The sequence below is a fragment of the Moschus berezovskii genome, chromosome 20 (assembly GCF_049115385.1).
Source record: "Moschus berezovskii isolate FMDL1 chromosome 20, NW_MosBer_1.0, whole genome shotgun sequence".
NCBI lineage: Eukaryota > Metazoa > Chordata > Mammalia > Artiodactyla > Moschidae > Moschus > Moschus berezovskii.
Genome location: NC_142479.1, coordinates 59,911,035 through 59,929,101, shown reverse-complemented (window position 1 = coordinate 59,929,101; position 18,067 = coordinate 59,911,035). Strand labels below are relative to the sequence as shown.

General features: G+C 52.2%; 1 protein-coding gene across 1 annotated transcript in view; it reads left to right on the top strand.

The window, feature by feature from the left end:
• Positions 1-17,650, top strand: part of ERN1 (endoplasmic reticulum to nucleus signaling 1) — an 83,214-nt gene extending 65,564 nt beyond the window's left edge. Inside the window, exons 13-22 of the mRNA XM_055408214.2 lie at positions 1,622-1,889; positions 2,679-2,769; positions 3,035-3,224; positions 4,173-4,272; positions 4,496-4,695; positions 8,100-8,247; positions 9,893-10,020; positions 11,415-11,538; positions 11,951-12,018; positions 12,490-17,650. Of these exons, the coding sequence (XP_055264189.2) occupies positions 1,622-1,889; positions 2,679-2,769; positions 3,035-3,224; positions 4,173-4,272; positions 4,496-4,695; positions 8,100-8,247; positions 9,893-10,020; positions 11,415-11,538; positions 11,951-12,018; positions 12,490-12,684 (1,512 nt within the window). The 3' untranslated portion in view covers positions 12,685-17,650. The remainder of the gene's footprint in view (positions 1-1,621; positions 1,890-2,678; positions 2,770-3,034; positions 3,225-4,172; positions 4,273-4,495; positions 4,696-8,099; positions 8,248-9,892; positions 10,021-11,414; positions 11,539-11,950; positions 12,019-12,489) is intronic.
• The last annotated feature ends 417 nt before the right edge of the window (positions 17,651-18,067 follow it).

The following is an 18,067-nucleotide window of genomic DNA, read 5'->3' as shown; positions in this document are numbered from 1 at the left end:
GCAAACAAGCAAATACGTTTCTTTTCCCACCTAAGAGCCAATACTGGCTTACCTTCAAAAACACTGTAATCAAAGAGATGCTCACTTCTCAGGAAATTGCAGTCTTGTACTTACCACGTACAGTTTGACTGTAAAAACGGATTTGGAAACCTTGCTTGCAGATCATTTTAAATACTCAACTATATTTTCTTTTTTAAGACTACACATGGGAATTCCCTGGCAGTCCAGTGGTGAAGCCTCTGCTCTCTTACTGCCCAGAGCCTGGGTTCCATTCCTGGTCAGGGAACTAAGATCCCACAAGCCAAGGGGCATGGTCTGTCCATGGGATTTCCCAGACAAGAATATTGGAGTGGGTTGCCATTTCCTTTTCCAGGGGATCTTCCCAGCCCAGGGATCAAACATGTATCTCTTGGGTCTTCTGCATTGGCAGGTGGATTCTTTACCATTAGTGCCACCAGGGAAACCCTCATTTATCCCCTAGCCACAAAGAAAGAAACTATACTCTGGGAAGTTCAGTAACTCTCCCAAGGTAACCCAGCTACTAGGTGGAATTTCCAGAATTTCAACCCAAGTTGAAAAAGAGAGAGCGAGCTCTCCAGAAAACTCCTAGGAGAGTGTTGGCTACACACCCATCCTTACAGTCACCCTCCCACGCATGGGGACAGTTAATAATCACAGTCGCTGCCACTTCAAACTAGGCTGGAATGCATTGTTCAGAGTAAATGAGAGGCGTGTGGGCGCGGAGAAGGCAGCGGGATGGACTGGGAGCCCGACATCAGCCAGGCTCCCCGCATCCCAGCCCAAGCATCCTCGCCTCTGCGCCGCTGCTGACCTTTGCACGGACCTCCGCCAAGTGCATGGCCCTGGTAGACAGCATGGCCAGGTCCTCCCTGTGCCTGCTGTGCTCTCAGACACCTGGTACCCCTTCTTCCTGTTTGGTTTCACTCTTGCAACAATCCTCAGGCTTTCATGATTTTAATTTTTTTGGCTACACTCTCAGGTGACACTAATGGTTAAAAAAAACAAACCCACCTGCCCATGCAGGAGACATAAGAGACACAGGTTCGATCCCTGGGTTGGGAAGATACCCTGGAGGAGGGCACAGCAACCCACTCCAGTATTATTGCCTAGAGAATCCCATGGACAGCGGGCTACAGTCCACAGGGTCGCAAAGAGTCCGGACATGACTTAAGCAACTTAGCACTCACCCTAACCAGGGTTTGAACCCGCACCCTCGGCAGTGAAAGCTCAGAGTCCTAACCTCTGGACCACCAGAGAATTCCCCCAGACTTTCATAAAAGCCCCAGAACTGTAGAATTGAATGGAACCCCCTCCACCTGGCCGAGTCCTCCACTTGCAGAATCCCTCCTCGGCCGGCACCTCCAGTCGGGGTGTGGGCCGAGGGGGAATGGGCCATCCTAGGAAGTCTGACGGGCAGGAAGACCTCCATCCAGTCCTTGACCCGATTCTGCCCCCCGCTGTCTTCTTACCGGTCGCGTCCCACCTCCGGGGTCATGTCCAGTGTTCCCTGCTCCTCTGCCATAGGCAGCCTGTCCTCCCACACCCAGCAGTCCACTGGGGGAGCGGCTGCACTGGCTCCGGCATGTGCTTCTCTTCCCAGAGCATCCACCAGCAGCGGCAGCTCCAGCACCAGCAGTTCCAGAAGGAACTGGAGAAGATCCAGCTCCTGCAGCAGCAGCAGCTGCCCTTCCACCCGCCCGGGGACGTGGCACAGGACGCCGAGCTCCAGGACTCGTCCGGCCAGTACTCGGAGAGCTCGGCCACCAGCAGCCCCAACACGTCCCCCCGAGCCTCCAACCACTCGCTCCACTCCACCGGCTCCACCTCCAAGGCTGTCACCAGCCCCTTCCTGGAGCAGGACGACGAGGGTAAAGGGAGCTGCCATTTTCTCTTTCGTGGAAACACAGCCTGAGGACCACAGAGCCCCCAGCGCCTCCTGGGGGCCTCCACGGGTTTATGAAGTTCCCAAGGGTCTGCTGAGGTCTCATCCCCTCCCACCCTCCCCCCTGCTCGGGGGCTGGGCTTCTGCCCCATCACTCAGCCTTTCCCCCTCAGAGGGCTTCTTTCCCAGGGGCCACCGTGGCACCCCTCCCTCCGGTCTCGCTCTGCTGGGGCTGGGAGTCGCTGCCGACCAAGCTGCCCTGGCATCTGGGTCGAGAGCATCCCCCAGGCTGGCCAGTGACCACGCATACATGTGCAGCTGTGGAGCCACTTCCCTCGGGGAGGTGGACTCAGGCCGGCCATCGGGGCTGATGTTCTGGGGGGATGGACGCAGGACCAGGGCAGGAGACCCCAGAGTCCTGGGTCTCAGGCTGGAGACTCTGCTACTGGTCTCTCCACTTCATATGCCCCCTGCCCCCTTCACTACCTGAGTGTTTCAGGTACAGACCTTTAGGCCGACCTGTAGAGAAGCCCTGTGTTCAGGCTCCCATCCTCACAGTAATTAATGTAAAGCAGGAACAGAGGGTGGAGACCGAGGGAGGAGGTGGCCCTGGGTGAGCGTGGGGAGCGGACCCAGGGGCTCCTGCTCACACCAGGGCCGCAGGGGCGTAAAACCTCTGAATTCTCATCCCTCCAACTGAGCTCAGGGAGCTCGCAGCCACTCTGGCCTCAAGGATTTTTAGGTCACGTCTGTTCTTTTCCCTGTTTTGACCCAGATGAGGAGACCAGCATGGTGATAGTTGGGAAAATCTCATTCTGTCCAAAGGATGTCCTGGGTCACGGAGCTGAGGGCACGATTGTGTACCGGTGAGTGGCCTGGAGAGCCGCGGAACCCCACGGCCTGACATGGGAGCTCCCATCGGCTCCTGGCGCACAGGGGGGTCATCGCAGTGACCAGACAGAAGAGCTCCCCCAGCGAGGGTAGTGATGGCCACGGGGCCTCCGGGTGGTGGGTCGGGACACCGTGGGCTATGAGGCTGCAGAGGCAGCCGCTGTGTCGGTGGAAGGAGCCCCGCGGGCCCAGTGCTGTCTGGGCATTTCCTCAGCCTGCCTTCCCCTCCTCGTCCGGCAGGGGCATGTTTGACAACCGCGATGTGGCAGTCAAGAGGATCCTCCCTGAGTGTTTCAGTTTCGCGGACCGTGAGGTCCAGCTGCTGAGAGAGTCAGATGAGCACCCGAACGTAATCCGCTACTTCTGCACCGAGAGGGACCGGCAGTTCCAGTACATTGCCATTGAGCTGTGCGCGGCCACGCTGCAGGAGGTGGGTGCCCCGGTCCCTCTCCCCGCAGCTCTGGCGCAGTTTTAGGAACTGCCTGCTGTTTTTGTGGGTTTTTTTCATTTACTTTTATTAGCTTGATTAAGGCTGCATTAAAATACATTCATTTTAAATGTACCGTTTGCTGCATGTCGACAAGGGTATGTACATTTAGCCACAAGCAGTGGAATAGAGGGCATTTTCATCTCCCCAGCTGTTTTAGTTCAGTTACTTGGCTGTACCAGTTCTTAGTTGCTGTACGTGTGATCTTCAGTTGCGGCATGTGGGATCTAGTTTCCTGAACAGGGATCCAACCCGGGCCCCCTGCACTGGGAGCTTGGAGTCTTAGCCCCCGGACACCCAGGGAAGTCCCCACCCAAACTTTAATTGTGTGGGAAAGGCTTTGGTTGCAGGTGGCATCTCTCTCCCTCTTGGCTTCCAGGAAACATGGTTAGTCCTTCCTCTTGTCACAGGTCAGGGCTGGTGTGGCCTTGGAGGATGCTAGTTGATGACTGGAGTCATTAAGATCATCCATCGAATCCCTTTTGCTCAGTTTCAAGGCTGTAAAACTGTTTGAGTATCATTTTGCCTCATCATAGAGTTTACTGTAGGAGGCAATGAACTTGGGTTTCTTACCCTCTCATCATCTCATTATAAACTAGTAAACTGGAGCCTTGTTTGTCTGTTTAAGTTAGCCTATAACTTCAGGAGAAAGTCTGCTGGAAAATATGGAAGTAGACAGAAAACATTGCCAGTAAAAATTCTCATTTCTTTCTTATAATATGAGAAAAGAAAACTGACCTAATACCAGATGTTAATTAAAGCAAAAGCTTTTAGGCAGAGTTTTTCTAAATAAAATTGAATCACTTTTAAAAAGAGAGAGTGAGAGAAGTGTGCTGAGGAGCTGAGTCCCAGGGGCCCTGTGCGGTGACCCCGCCTTTGTGTCTCTTGCAGTATGTGGAGCAGAAGGATTTCGCCCACCTCGGCCTGGAGCCCATCACCCTGCTGCAGCAGACCACCTCGGGCCTGGCCCACCTGCACTCCCTCAATATCGGTGAGAAGCCTCCCCTTACCAGGCGGGGAGATGACTTGCCCAGGTGGGCCTCGCCTCTGTTGAAGCTCTTTGCTGCATGGCCAGAGTCCCAGTTGTCGACAAACCTGAGGACTTTCACATTTGAAGACTAGAAGCTTTAGAGGCAGCAGCGGGTCTCTTGGGAATCTGAGGAGGGCGCGTCCCCATGGTGGAAGAAGTGGACTAACCTGGGGTGTTCTGTTAGTTCACAGAGACCTGAAGCCCCACAACATCCTCCTCTCCATGCCCAATGCACACGGCAGGATCAAGGCCATGATCTCTGACTTTGGCCTCTGCAAGAAGCTGGCCGTGGGCAGGCATAGTTTCAGCCGCCGCTCAGGGGTGCCGGGCACCGAAGGTTGGATCGCCCCGGAGATGCTGAGCGAAGACTGCAAGGAGAACCCCGTGAGTAATGGGCACAACTCTGTGGAAACCGCGGAGCCAGCCTCTCGCACCTTCGGGAGTCAGAACCTCCAGTTGCTGACGGGCTGCAGCGCTCACTTCTGGAGAGGGATGTTTCTTTAGCAAAGAGCTACTCTTCCAGCAGCACATGCTGCCACTTTACCATTGTCTCCTGTCCATGAATGAAAGAGGCAGGTGTGGGCCGTGGTCTGTTTTTCTTCCCTCCTCCTCTTCCAATCACTTTCCCCCTATTTTGGGAAACTGGGAAATCAGGGCTAGCATAAGGTGAGCAGACTTCCAGTTTTCATTCTTGTTTAAATTTTTGGTTTTCCAACTTTCTGTTTTGAGAATACAGAGAATTGAGAGCAGTGAGTGCCTCTGTCCCTCTACCTCAATTCAGCATCTGTCATATTTTTCACTCTCTGTCCCTGGAACTACTTGCATATAAGTGGCAGGCCTCCCAGCCCTTTACCCTTTAATGCTTTAGCACTTGTCTCCCAAAGACAAGTACATTCTACCTCCTAACCACCTCACCGTGATTACACCTCAACCATTAATACTGTTTGCACGATGCCTAGTATTCGATCCATATTTAAGTTTCCCTCGTTGTTCCCCAGCGGTCTGTTATAGAGCTGGATTTTGTCAACCAGGACCCAACCAAGTGTGTTTGTTGCATGGCATTTGAACAGTTCCTCAAGCAGGGGTCAGACCCAGGCCCCCTACATTGGGAGTGTGGAGTCTTAACCACTGGACCACCAGGGAAGTCCCTGATTTTCTCTCCTTTAATTGACACGGTTCTCCCACCTTTTCTGCCCCATGACAGTGGCTCTCTGAGGAGTCCAGATGCTTCTCTGTAGAACGCCCCACTCAGGATTCACTCACCCATTTCCTTTGGTGATGTTGAATTTCCCCATCTATTCCTTATATTTCTTGTGAACTAAAAGTAGGTCTAGACGTTCAGTTGGATTCAGATTAAGTGTTCTGGACGCCATTACTATTACTGTACCCCTCCTGGTGATGCCGAGTTGGCCCACCTGGCACAGGTGTTTAACAGTGGCATATCCCCTTTGCCAGGACCGTGTGGGGCAGCACCCTGGCAGAATGTCGGTATCCTGATACCAACAGTCCCTCAGGTAATGATTCAGCTTTCGTTGGCATCCCTTGCCTGAATCACTCCATCCAGTTGAAGTTCTACATTTTATTAGCTGACATTTTTCTATGCCCTTGCTATTTTTTTTTAAGTCACTATGGACTCATGGATTTAAAAAAAAAAAAAAGTAATATAACCCGGTATAGTCTTATTTGTTTTTGTTCCTTTTCTCTTTCCTTTTTACAACCTTATAATTTCTGCTTTAATAGCAACCAAGTTTTTTTAAAAATGTGCAGTTCAGTTTATCCATACTATTCCTTTGTACAAGGCAGATTTCAGGTAAGCATCTAAATGCTTAATGTTAGAGGCTAATATTTTCTGGCAGTCCTTGCTTCCTGAAAGTTGAGCTTCATCAGATGTTTCTTAAACTTCTGTGAAAATAGCTCCCATTCCTTTTGATTCTCAAATTGTTCCGATTTGCCCAACCGGAGCCTCTTTGAGCTGGATTCTTCGTTCTTTTGCTAAGAGCCCAGTCGTGTCTGAGCACCTTGCCTTCTAGCTCACCAAGACCTTGGAGGATTATCCGACACTCCCCTGAGCAGACTTGGATGGGATCAGCCATCCTAAAATAGATAAAATGCAGCAGAGCCACCTTATCTAATTCACTGGGGACCAGCAGTTGGTCTGTTAATCAAAAAAGTGAGTTACGATAGAGAATCATAAGAAAATACATACACACTGTAAATATTTAATTTTAAATTTAAGTAACATGGCTCTCTAAGTAAGAGAAATCTTTGCTGTAAAACAAGGTCTTTTTTTGACTTTGGGTCCAACCAAATGGACTTGCTGATTTCCTCTCTTGCATAAAGCGCGCTCACAATGCCTCCTGTGACTTCTGCACTGAGACTCAGACGTTTTAAACGCCCCCTGAGCGATTTGAGAGCGGAATCCTAGCCTCGAGCTATTTATGTCCCGTCTAGCTCACAGTTGAGTCTCCCACGTCTAATCCCACAGCAATATTTGTAGCAACTTTGTCCTGTCAAGTCTTACCAAAGACTCAACTTACCTCAGTCTTGGCAGCATGTGTATTTTATCAGCTTCCGGAGGATTTAAACTACAAGGACCAGAGGCAGAAATGAGTTTGGGAAAGGGCATAACTGAGCCTAGAGGTGAGCTCTTGGGTTTGGAGGCAGAGGGGCCAGCCTGCAGGACAGGAGCCCCCGCGGCAGCATCAGGGGTGTGATGCTGGGGACACCGGCAGCACAGGCTGCGGAAAACAGGGGGCGTCGGCCGTTCCCCGAGGAGGCGGGAAGTGGCCGTTAGGCGAGCGCGTCCGCGCTGGTGGACTCGTTCTTCCTGTACTGAACCTGTCACCCACCTCAGGAACGCTCTGACAACGGACTTGGCAATAAGACCTGCGTCTTGCCCTGGTTTGTCACTCCCCGCAGCGACCCTGGCTTGTCATCGAGCCCCTCTGTGTCTTCGTCTGGGGATGGTGACGTTTGCTCCGCTCACCTCACGAGGCTCTTGTGAAGGCTGAGGAGGGCGACCAGCTCCTGACTTTCTCTTACTAGAGCCTCACGTCGTCCGGTGGAAAATCTGAGTGCTGGGGCCTGGCGTGAGGGACTGATGCCGTGCTTGGGTTCCACCCCAGCGTTCCACCCCATGTAGACCAAGCTAGAAGTCACACACACACTGGTTTCATCTCCAGACACGGAATGGTGTCATGGGATGAGTGAGACATGTTAATAGATAACATCAAAGTGAACGCACTGGAAACTTGTCAAATAATCACTTTCTGGAGCTGGTTTTGAATGAAACGCTTTTTTTTTGGCCTAAGCACACAGCACACAGGATCTTAGTTCCCTGACCAGGAATCGAACTCATGCCCTTAGCAGTGAGACGCAGAGCCCTAACCTGGACTGCCAGGGAATTCCCACCGAAAACTGTATTTCATTTATTAACAAAGGTTAAGGCCTGTTGTATGCACGTACCTGGGGTCCCACAGGGATGCAAAGGCAGCCCTGTCCTCAAGGGCTGATGAGCTGGTTGGGTAAAGAATGACTACCAGCAAGGATGCAGCTAATCTTCACAGCAGCCCCATGGGCTCATCCTCATTTCATGGTCATGAATGCTGAGGTGCAGAGTGACCAGGGGCCTTCCGGGGGCCAGTGGTGGAGCCAGCGTCCCACACCTTGGCTCCAGAGCCCAGTTCTCCACGCCCAGCACTGCTCCCAGCAGCTGCACCTCTGCTGCTAGTTGAGAATGAGAACGCCCCCACCCTCCAGAGCATCTGATGCCCCTCGTTTCTTTTCAGACCTACACGGTGGACATCTTCTCCGCGGGCTGCGTCTTCTACTACGTGATATCTGAGGGCAGCCACCCCTTTGGCAAGTCCTTGCAACGCCAGGCCAACATCCTCCTGGGTGCCTACAGCCTTGACTGCCTGCACCCTGAGAAGCATGGTGAGTGGGGGGCTGGCTGGGGGGGCAGGGCTTAACTGTCTGTACCCCGAGAAGTATGGTGAGCAGGTGGCAGAGTTGGGGGCTTGGGAGCAGCCCCTGCCGGCAGGGGTGGTGCTGGCTCTGAGCCCCCAGAGGGCCTCCTTTCCAGCTGCTCACCCTGTGGGCCTCAGTGAACCAAGGACTCGGTCCAGAGCTGGTGGAGGGCTGGGTGGGGTGTCCTGAAGCCAAGTAGCTCACAGGTTCCTGAGGTCACATGACAACCTTTGTGACCTGGGCAAGGCCCCTTTGGGGACCTCTGTTTTCCAGTTTGTGACTCCTGAGGGTTAAACAGTTTGAGGTACCTTCCTGTCCTGATGTTCGGGGAGACGGAAGGGCCATGCTCCGTAAACTGGGCTCTCGTGTGTGGGCTGGCAGTCGGGGGGTCACCCTGGTCTAAGGACAGATGGTGTGGGTCCACACTCTCCAGGCGGGAGGACAAGCCTTTCTGCCTGACTAAAGGGCTTCCCACATTGTAATTGGCCTGTGACACCTATTCCTGCCTTTTAAAAAGATTTAAAACTATCTTAAAATTTTGCTCATGGATTAATTTTCCTTATTCCCTGGAGACAAAACAGATTAGCATAAAGGCTCATAGCTCCATTACACAGTGATGACTGACTGCTATCAATACCTTTGTACACATTATTCTGATTATCTCTCTGGACACACAGTCATATTTTTATGAAAAATGGAGTTAAGTAGTACCTAGTATTTTGCAGCATGCTCTTTTTTTATTATTGATTTATTTTCGGCTGCGCTGGGTCTTCATTGTTGCACAGGGGCCTTCTCTAGTTGTGGTATACAGGCTTCCCATTGCAGTGGCTTCTCTTGTCCCGGAGCACAGACTCTAGGGCACAGTGACGCACAGGTTTAGTTACCTCGTGGCAGGTAGGATCTTAGTTCCCAAACCAGGGATCAAACCCACGTCCCCTGCATTGGCAGGCAGATTCTCACCCACTGGACCACCAGGGAAAGCATGCTCGTTTTTAACCTTCATCTTGACTCTCTACCCACGTCCATCCACACTCAGCTAGTGCGTCATCCTGGTGGCCCACAGTCCAGTGTGTGGAGGTAGGACAGTGTCACCCAAGACTCTGACAGCGAGCATTTCGGGTCACTCCTTTTCACTGACTGAGTGATGAGGTCTTTCCTTTTTAGCCGAAGTCTTATGTTACTGGAATGGGTTTCTGTCAGGAAGCCCTGATAGCTCGGTTGGTAAAGAATCCGCCTGCAAGACAGGAGACCCCGGTTTGATTCCTGGGTTGGAGAGATCTGCTGGAGAAGGGATAGGCTACCCACTCCAGTATCCTTGGGCTTCCCTTGTGGCTCAGCTTGTAAAGAATCTGCCTGCAATGCAGGAGGCCTGGGTTCAATCCCTGGGTTGGGAAGATCCCCTGGAGAAGGGAAAGGCTACCCACTCCAGTATTCTGGCCTGGAGAATTCCATGGACTGTATAGTCCTTGGGGTTGCAAAGAGTCAGACACAACTGAGTGACTTTCACTTGTCAGTAGAACCTTGAGTCGCAGGGTTAAGGTGTTGGGTATTCATTTGCTTGCAGCTTGAGGCTGGTCATAATGAGTTGTATATCTATTTTATTCCTCTGCAGAGGACGTCATTGCCCGAGAGTTAATAGAGAAGATGATCGCCATGGACCCCCAGAAGCGCCCATCAGCGAAGCATGTGCTGAAACACCCTTTCTTCTGGAGCCTGGAAAAGCAGCTCCAGTTCTTCCAGGTGGAGATGTTTTCTTCATCAAAAATATTCATTTAACCTTGCCTGTTTCTTTCCAGAAACTATAGCAAAGAACGAAGAATGAAACAAATGACCCATAATCCCACAACCGAAAGAGAACCACTGTTGGCATCTCAATATATTTTCTTCGTACAGGCAGACCTAGGAGATACTGCAGGCTCGGCTCCAGACCCTGGTGATAAACCAAATATTACAGTAAAGCGAGTCACACATACTTTTTGGTTTCCCAGTGCACATAAGTGTTTATGTCTACATGACACTGTAGTCTAAGAATGCAGTAACATTATGTCTGAGGGCAGACGTCTTCAAGGGACTCCAGATTAGCTAGGTCACTTGGTTGATGATAAGACGTAGAGCAGGAATAAAGCTCATGCAAAGGGAACTTCACCACACCCCAGGTTGAGATGTAAGTTCTTAGTATCTCCAGTCACTTGTCTTGTTAACATACAGGCTTCCGTCTGTATCACAAGCTGTACCAGCTCTGAGGTTCAGCTCCAAGTGCCCCCATGTACTCAAGTGCATGCTTAGTTGCTTTGGTCATGTCTGACTCTTTGCGACCCTATGGACCGTAGCCCACCACGCTCCTCTCTCCATGGGATTCTTTAGGCAAGAATGCTAGAGTGGGTTGCCATGCCCCCCTCCAGGGGATCTTCCCGACCCAGGGATCAAACCCCTGTTTCCTGCGTCTCCTGCATTGCAGGTGGATTATTTACCACTGAGCCACCAGGGAAGCCCCCCATGTACCCAAGTTGACCATTAGTTCCCCCCAAGGCTTTCCTTTTGCAACTGCAAGTTAGACAGTCATCCGGTCTGATTTTATCTTCATCAAAGATGAAGGCTATGCTCCCCACAAGGCTGCTCAGTGGAACTGTCTCACTGATGGGGACTCTGCGAGGCCCGTGGTCAGGTGCATACCCCAGACACAGAGCAGGATTTGGATCCATAGCTGGGGCCTTTGGACCTGATACTCTTGTCACTGGCTTTTCTCCTCTGAAAGAAGTCTTGGCTTCTTGTTTTTTCTAAATGATTGAAGAATGATAACTGCCCCCCTCCATCAGTCATGGCTTTGTGTGTGTGGGCGCACAGAAGTCACAGCATGACTATCCAACTTTTCCTTGGTTCATCAACGAACAGATTGCACACGTGGCCCCGTGTGGCACGTAGTGTGGGTGACACGCGGGCAAGGTGCTGCGGGTCTGCAGTGGGGCCAGGAGGTCTCTCCTCAGTGAGCGGCAGACGGGGCTGCTCCCGGGGGGCAGGCAGGACCCTCGCTGCCCAGCTCAGGCAGGGGTGGCCATGCCATCACTCCACGTGTCCATCCTCGGCCCTCGGCGCCTCCACACTGACCATCACCCATTGCCCTCTCTCCCTCCCAGGACGTGAGTGACCGGATAGAGAAGGAGGCCCTGGACGGCCCGATAGTGAAGCAGCTGGAACGCGGCGGGCGGGCCGTGGTGAAGATGGACTGGCGGGAAAACATCACCGTCCCCCTGCAGACAGGTGACCACGAGGCGCCCCAGGCACTGGTGGGCGGAAGCGGTTCTTGCGAACCGACAACTCCAGGCCGCTTGGGGCCCCAAATAGCGCTTCTGGGGTTGAGGCTTCCTGTGGTTTGGATAGCCAGTCACCCCATTGCTCTCGTGTGTGTCCTCCTTTGTCTGTCAGAGTGACAGGTTTGAGACAGGCATGGTGCTCTCAGCGGTCATCTGTGACCACGGGCGTGATTGGGAGGCAGAATTCAGGCTAACGCTGCCACCCCGCACCGTGTTCAGATTGGGGAAATCTGCGATGAGGATGGTGTTAGGTCATGTTTCTGTTCTAAGATCGCTTCATCTCCAGGAGCCCCCAAAACTGTTTTCTTTTGGAATCTGGTGGATTTGTTACATTGCCTCCCTTTTTTTTTTTTTTCTAGATCTGCGGAAATTCAGAACCTATAAAGGCAGTTCGGTCCGAGATCTCCTCCGAGCCATGAGGAATAAGGTGAGGGCCGAGGGCGCGTGGCGGGGCCGGGCAGGGCCGCTGCACAGCCCCCTCCTCGAATCCCTTCCCCGTGGGTGCTCCGGCCACCCTGGAGTGAGGAGCTCGAGGCTGGGTGGCCGCGGCTGCACTGGACACTTTAGCAGGTGTTCCCTCCCCGGATGAGCCTTCTTTTCAGGGATGCTGGGACAGGGAGCTGTGCTCTGGGAAGCGGGCTCAGTCACCACATCCTTCACTGGCTTGCACGGTGCCCTCTCCCTGCCTGGAAAGCGCTTGATGAAGTCCCTCTGTGGGGGCCCTTCCTGCACCTGACTGCTGCTCCCCGCTCTCCCCACACCAAGGAAGGGGAAAAGACTGGGGAGTGGACGGGTGGTCCCTCCACCCAGCCCCGCAGTCTGTTCCTCTGGCGAGGGCTGGCCCGGGCCCCACGGGCTGCTCTCCGCCGACCGTGTGTCTGTGTCCTTCCGTCTGCAGAAGCACCACTACCGGGAACTGCCCGTGGCGGTGCAGGAGACGCTGGGCGCGCTCCCCGACGGCTTCGTGCGCTACTTCACCTCCCGCTTCCCCCGCCTCCTCTCACACACCTACCACGCCATGGAGCCGTGTCGCCACGAGAGGCCCTTCCAGCCCTACTACCCCGAGCCCCCCGAGACTGCAGACGCCCTCTGAGCCCGGCGGCCTCCATGCCGGTGGCCTCCCTGGGACCACAGGCCTGGTCTCTACAAGCTGCAGCCCGGTGCCTCCCGGCCGAGCAGGGAGACCAGGCCCTGAAGCCGAGTGCCTTGAGCTGCCCGCTCCGCAGCCAGCAGGGGAAGATGCCAACCCCGGGCAGAGGGAGAGGTGATTCCCGCCTCCACCCCACCCCCCCAACCTGCGGAGGAGCTAGGAAGATGCTGGTCATGAAAGCTGGACCATCGGGGAATGTCTGCGAAGGAGGACCAGTCCCAGAGGCAGAGAGGAGCACCATCCGTCTTCTCCTGGATATACTCGCTTCAGACTCTCATTTCTTTTAAAACTCCTTGTCTGATGCCAGCCTGTAGGCCTTTAAGGAAGAGAGACGAGGGACCCCTCCGTGTTGCCCGCGTGCTGGGTCCAGGAGCACCCCTCTTCTGGACCAGCTAGGCCGAGCTGCACCAAGTGTGGCCTCTGCTAGGAGCAGGGCCCTGAAGGAGAGGGTTTCTGGGAGGGGGAGGGCCTTCAGAGGGTGTCCTCCCTGGGGATCAGAGAGGCTGTGCACCCATAAGCTCCCAGGTCACTGTGACCAGCATTTCCTCTGGGGCAGCGAGAACCTTGAGCGTAGGGGTGTGGTGAGGGGGACAGGCCAGCCCAACACTCTGAAAGGTGAGGCCGTGTCTGCAGGTCTCACATACACTGAGAAGATGCTGTGGCCCCAGGCACTAATGGCCTGAACGGTGGCCTTTGGTGGGTCCACGCCTTGGGCACTTGGGGTTATTTAGGAACATCTGGGGGCAAGAGAGGATAAGTCCCCTGGCTACGAAGGGTAGAAGCTCAGACCCAGGCAGGAACAGGCCAGAAGGGCTGGAGGGGAGCAGACCAGATGGGACATTCAGGGCCCACCGGGGGGGTCCTGGCCAGCAGGCAGGCGGTGAGGCTGTTCTGTCTCTGGGGCCAGCAGAATGGGCCAGGGGGTTGAGAGCCGAGGCAGGGTCACTACACACTTTGTGGGCAGGCGTTTATGTTTCTCTTGGCAGATTTTAATAACTTTTTATTTTGATCATACTGTAGAATGCTACATTAGTGTGAGCTAAACTGAACTTAAAGCTTACTCATGAAAAAGCAATGCAAGAAACAGAATAATACATCTTCTATCTTGTAGGGTACCAAAGTCCCATCCCTGGTTCTTGAATGCTGAAGAGTAAACCGTGGTAGCAACACTATGTACATGTGTGACACAGCCTCAAAATCACACTCTAAATTATGTCAGTACCATGGGTTCCCCCCAAAATTGATACAATGTTTAACATTAGTTTTAGTAAAAAAATTTCTCTCTTTTCTCTGCCAAAAGCCTTAGAGGTTTAATGCAGTCAGGATACAGGTCAGGAAGCATTTTCTGTGTACCTTCTCTAGCCAGGTGGATAGATCAGTGCAGTTCGGTCCTGGTGAACTCAGACTCCGCTCGAGAGGAAGAACGGTACTGTCAAGTTTCTCTAACTGACAGAAATCGCTGTTTCTTCTCCTCGTAAGATATTTTCTGGCAGTGGATTTGAATGAGAGCCAGTCACCAACACACTCATTCTTCCTTCGGTGAATTCAACTCCCTTCCTTTCTGTCTGCCTAAAGTCATCTTCTCTCTCTCTCTCTTTTAAAATTATCCTACATCTTTAAACCTCTTCAGTTACCTCATTTAGACCTAGGAACCCCGGCATCCTCTGTAGGCATCATGTCTCATACTGTGCTGTCCGTTTTTCAGGAACACGGAAAAACAACGCCTTTCTTCTCCCGGCTCTGATGCTCCCAGGCCAGCCGCCTCCCCAGCTGTTCTCATACTGCTCTGCAGGTCGCTTTGCTGCCAGGGCAGATGATGAGACAGTTCGAGGTAGAGAAGGAGAAAGTGCCATGAGTGATTTAAAGGACCGTCAGCTTCCTGTGCTGCCGGGGGCAGGGGTGGGGGGTCAGCTGCCTCCTCTTTGTCTCTGCTGAATGCTCTCTCCGCGGAGTAGCCAGGTCATTCCCAACACCCCAGGGTTTGTGTCATCTCTCTGTTTTGGCCCCTCTTGCCTCCAGGACAATGGCAAGCCACTCCAGTACTCTTGCCTAGAAAATCCCATGGACGGAGGAGCCTGGTAGGCTGCAGTCCATGGGGTCGCTACGAGTCAGACATGACTGAGCGACTTCACTTTCACTTTTCACTTTCACACATTGGAGAAGGAAATGGCAACCCACTCCAGTGTTCTTGCCTGGAGAATCCCAGGGACGGGGGAGCCTGGTGGGCTGCCGTCTGTGGGGTCACACAGAGTCGGACACGACTGAAGTGACTTAGCAGCAGCAGCAGCAGCCTCCAGGACAGCTTTTTTTTTTAAATGCCTTTTCCACTGGTGGTACTAGTTTTTAACTCCAACTGTCTCAAACTCGTTTATTCGCTGTATTTTATTTGAGCACTTCTGTATGTGCTGGACACGATATTGGGTGCCAGAGACACAGGTGAACAAAACAAGCCAAACCTCGGCTTTCACGCCAGCCAGTGGTAGAGAGCCGACAGGCAGTAAATACCAGCGCTGCGAAGAAAACGCGGGGGCAGGGACAGGCGTGCATCTGGGGTTGGCACCCAGCAGATCGCCTTCTGAGCATCTTCTCCCCATCACCTTTGGGAACCCAGGCACCCGTCAGTCCTCCCAAGTGGCCTGTAGAGGTCTTGTGTGGGTCCCCATGATGATGGCACCTCGGGCACCATCTGGTTTATCCTCTCCTGGTCTCTAGAATTCTGGTTTCCTGTTGTTTTGGGCAGGAAGGTGTTCTTTCATGAAAAGAGGGTTCTGCACATCCTGTCACAGCTGAGCCGTTGATATGGTCTTTTGTACAATTCCTGGAAGGCTGAATTTTCACAAGTGCACCATCTTTATCTTCTCTGTTTTTAAATTTATTTTTGGCTGTGCCGGGTCTTCGTTGCTGCACACAGGCTTTCTCTACCTGTGGTGAGCAGGGGCTACTCTAGTTGAGGCCACCAGCTTCTCTCCTTGCAGATCACAGGCCGTAGGGCTCACAGGCTTCAGTAGTCCCAGCGTTTCAGTTAGTTGCCTCAAGGCATGTGGAAACTTCCCCAGACCAGGGGTCGAACCCATGTCCCCTGCATTGACAGGCGGGTTCTTATCCACTGGACTACCAGGGAAGTCCTATCTCATCTTTAAGACAGAATTTAGTCACATCTGCTAGGAATCCCATGGACACCATCGTCTCTAAATCTTGTATTGAACCTTGTATTGAATCTGTCCTTGGCACACCTGCCAGAATCCTCATGCTGCTTCTTGAGTCCTTTTAACTTCAGTTTTTAAAGAGCTCCATCTGTCATGGGCACCAGAGCATCTGCTCGCTTGGCAGTCACAGGTGTTCCGTGATGTCATTAAAGCACCTGATGCCCCATGCATGCCACCCTGGGCACCACGTTCCTCTCCCATCTCCCCCTTTCTCAATGCGGTAGTCCTCGTCGGCTCTCCCCAGGGAGACATCATTCCCACCCCTTACACGTCTTTCAATGGGAGATCCACCGGTGAGCAGGCCCAGTTAAGTGCTTCCTTCCTACCAACTTGAGAAGAAAGTTCCTTATCAGAGCTCACCCTGATCCTTTGGGTGAGGTTTGGTGTGAATGCCATTCATTTATCACCACAGTGAAAGAGAAGAACTGGAGTCTGGTCTGACATCGAAGATGTGAGGGGGCCTTTGGGTTGTAGGGTTTTCTCGTGTTGGATGCTTTCTTCTCTGAAGTTGAACCGTGGCCAGGCTTGGCTTTCCCAGGACTGTTCTCATTGTGTATCTCTGTTCATCAGATCCTCAGCCTTGAGGTCATCCAGGGAGGTGGGCTGGTTCCATTTTCACAGCCTTCTGTGGAAGGGCTGGAGGACAGAGCACAGCATACCTGAAAGGAGCCTCTTTCTATTCTCTTGAGCTTTCTCTCTGATCATTCAGCTTCTGAAATCCCTCTTCTTCGTATTTCCCAGTGTTTCTTTCCCTGGCCACCCTTCACCATCCTGGAGTAGTTTCTTCCGTTGACTGATCCTTTGGGTGAGGTTTTGTGTGAACGCCATTCATTTATCACCGCAGTGGAAAAGATAAACTGGTGGCCGCTCTGACGTCAAAGATGGAGGGGGCTGGGCTTTGGGTTGTAGGGCTTTCTCCTCTTGGACGCTTTTTTTTCCCAAGTTGGGCCGGGGCCTGACTTCGGTTTTTCCTGGGGCTGTGCATCGCTGTGCACACTGACCTTGCCTGGAAGTCGGTCTCCAGGTGTCCTGTACAGATGAGCCGGAATTCCACCTTCCAGGGTTGGACCGTCATTGTTCTTTGTTTTGGTTTTTTTTGGACCATTATCTTTTAAACCAAAGAGTCTATTCTTTGTATATTTGGTTTTCTCTGTGAATCAGTGATTTCCCACGAGTAACTGGTTCCAATTCTTGTATCAGAACTCAAATCCTCTCTGTATTCATTGGAAAACCGCAAAGACAGCATCCATAATGCGCCTCCCTGCTGGAGCAGCCTTAACCAACACTTCCAGCCAAAGTCCCCACCCCGCTCACCTCACCCGCTGTTCTCGAGTGTCCAGCAGGTACAGTATTCCTTTTCAGTGTCCCGGAAGCTGTGACGGGGCGTCCCCACTGACCTAGAAAGCATTACCAGTCGATTCTGCCACATTCTCAGATGCTAACTTTATGTAGTGTTCTTTTTGCAACGACCTATTTATTGAACCTATTTATATTTATTTAATTTTTACTCTGAAGTGGATCCAGTGACAGTTGCACTTGCTTAAAGCACATCAGATTTGCTTTGGATAAACACCCCTGACCATTTTAAAACTGGAAAAGTTATACTGTATCCTTCCATGGGATGGACGCCTTACAGTAGTTTGTCATTAAAGGGTGAATAATTTGGTCAGGGTAAAAATGTTAATTTTTAAGTGATTTTTTTTTTTAAAATTCTGTGCCATTGTGTCTTCTCTGTGGATGGTTAATTGTTTCATGGGTATGTGTTAATCGTGTGATACAATCCTCTTTGTGGAACCTAAAAATCCTCTTTTTAGCTTTATATTTTATAAACTGCCAGATTGTACAATTTTTATGTGTATTTTTAAAGGTCGATGAAGTGACGGTAATTATCTAAGTTAAACAGCCTATTTTTGTACCTCCTGTACAGTTTTATAACTCTGCTGATCAATGATGGCACCTTACGCTGAGCCAACCACAAATAAAGGCAGTTTTAGATTTGGAAGTCAGCTCCATCTTCTTAAAGACTTGACCACTGCTTTCAGACCAGGGGGTCGTTCTGGGCTGTCTTCCTGGGCAGGTGTCTGGCTGGTGAGGGAGCACTGGGCTCAGTGGGTGGGAAG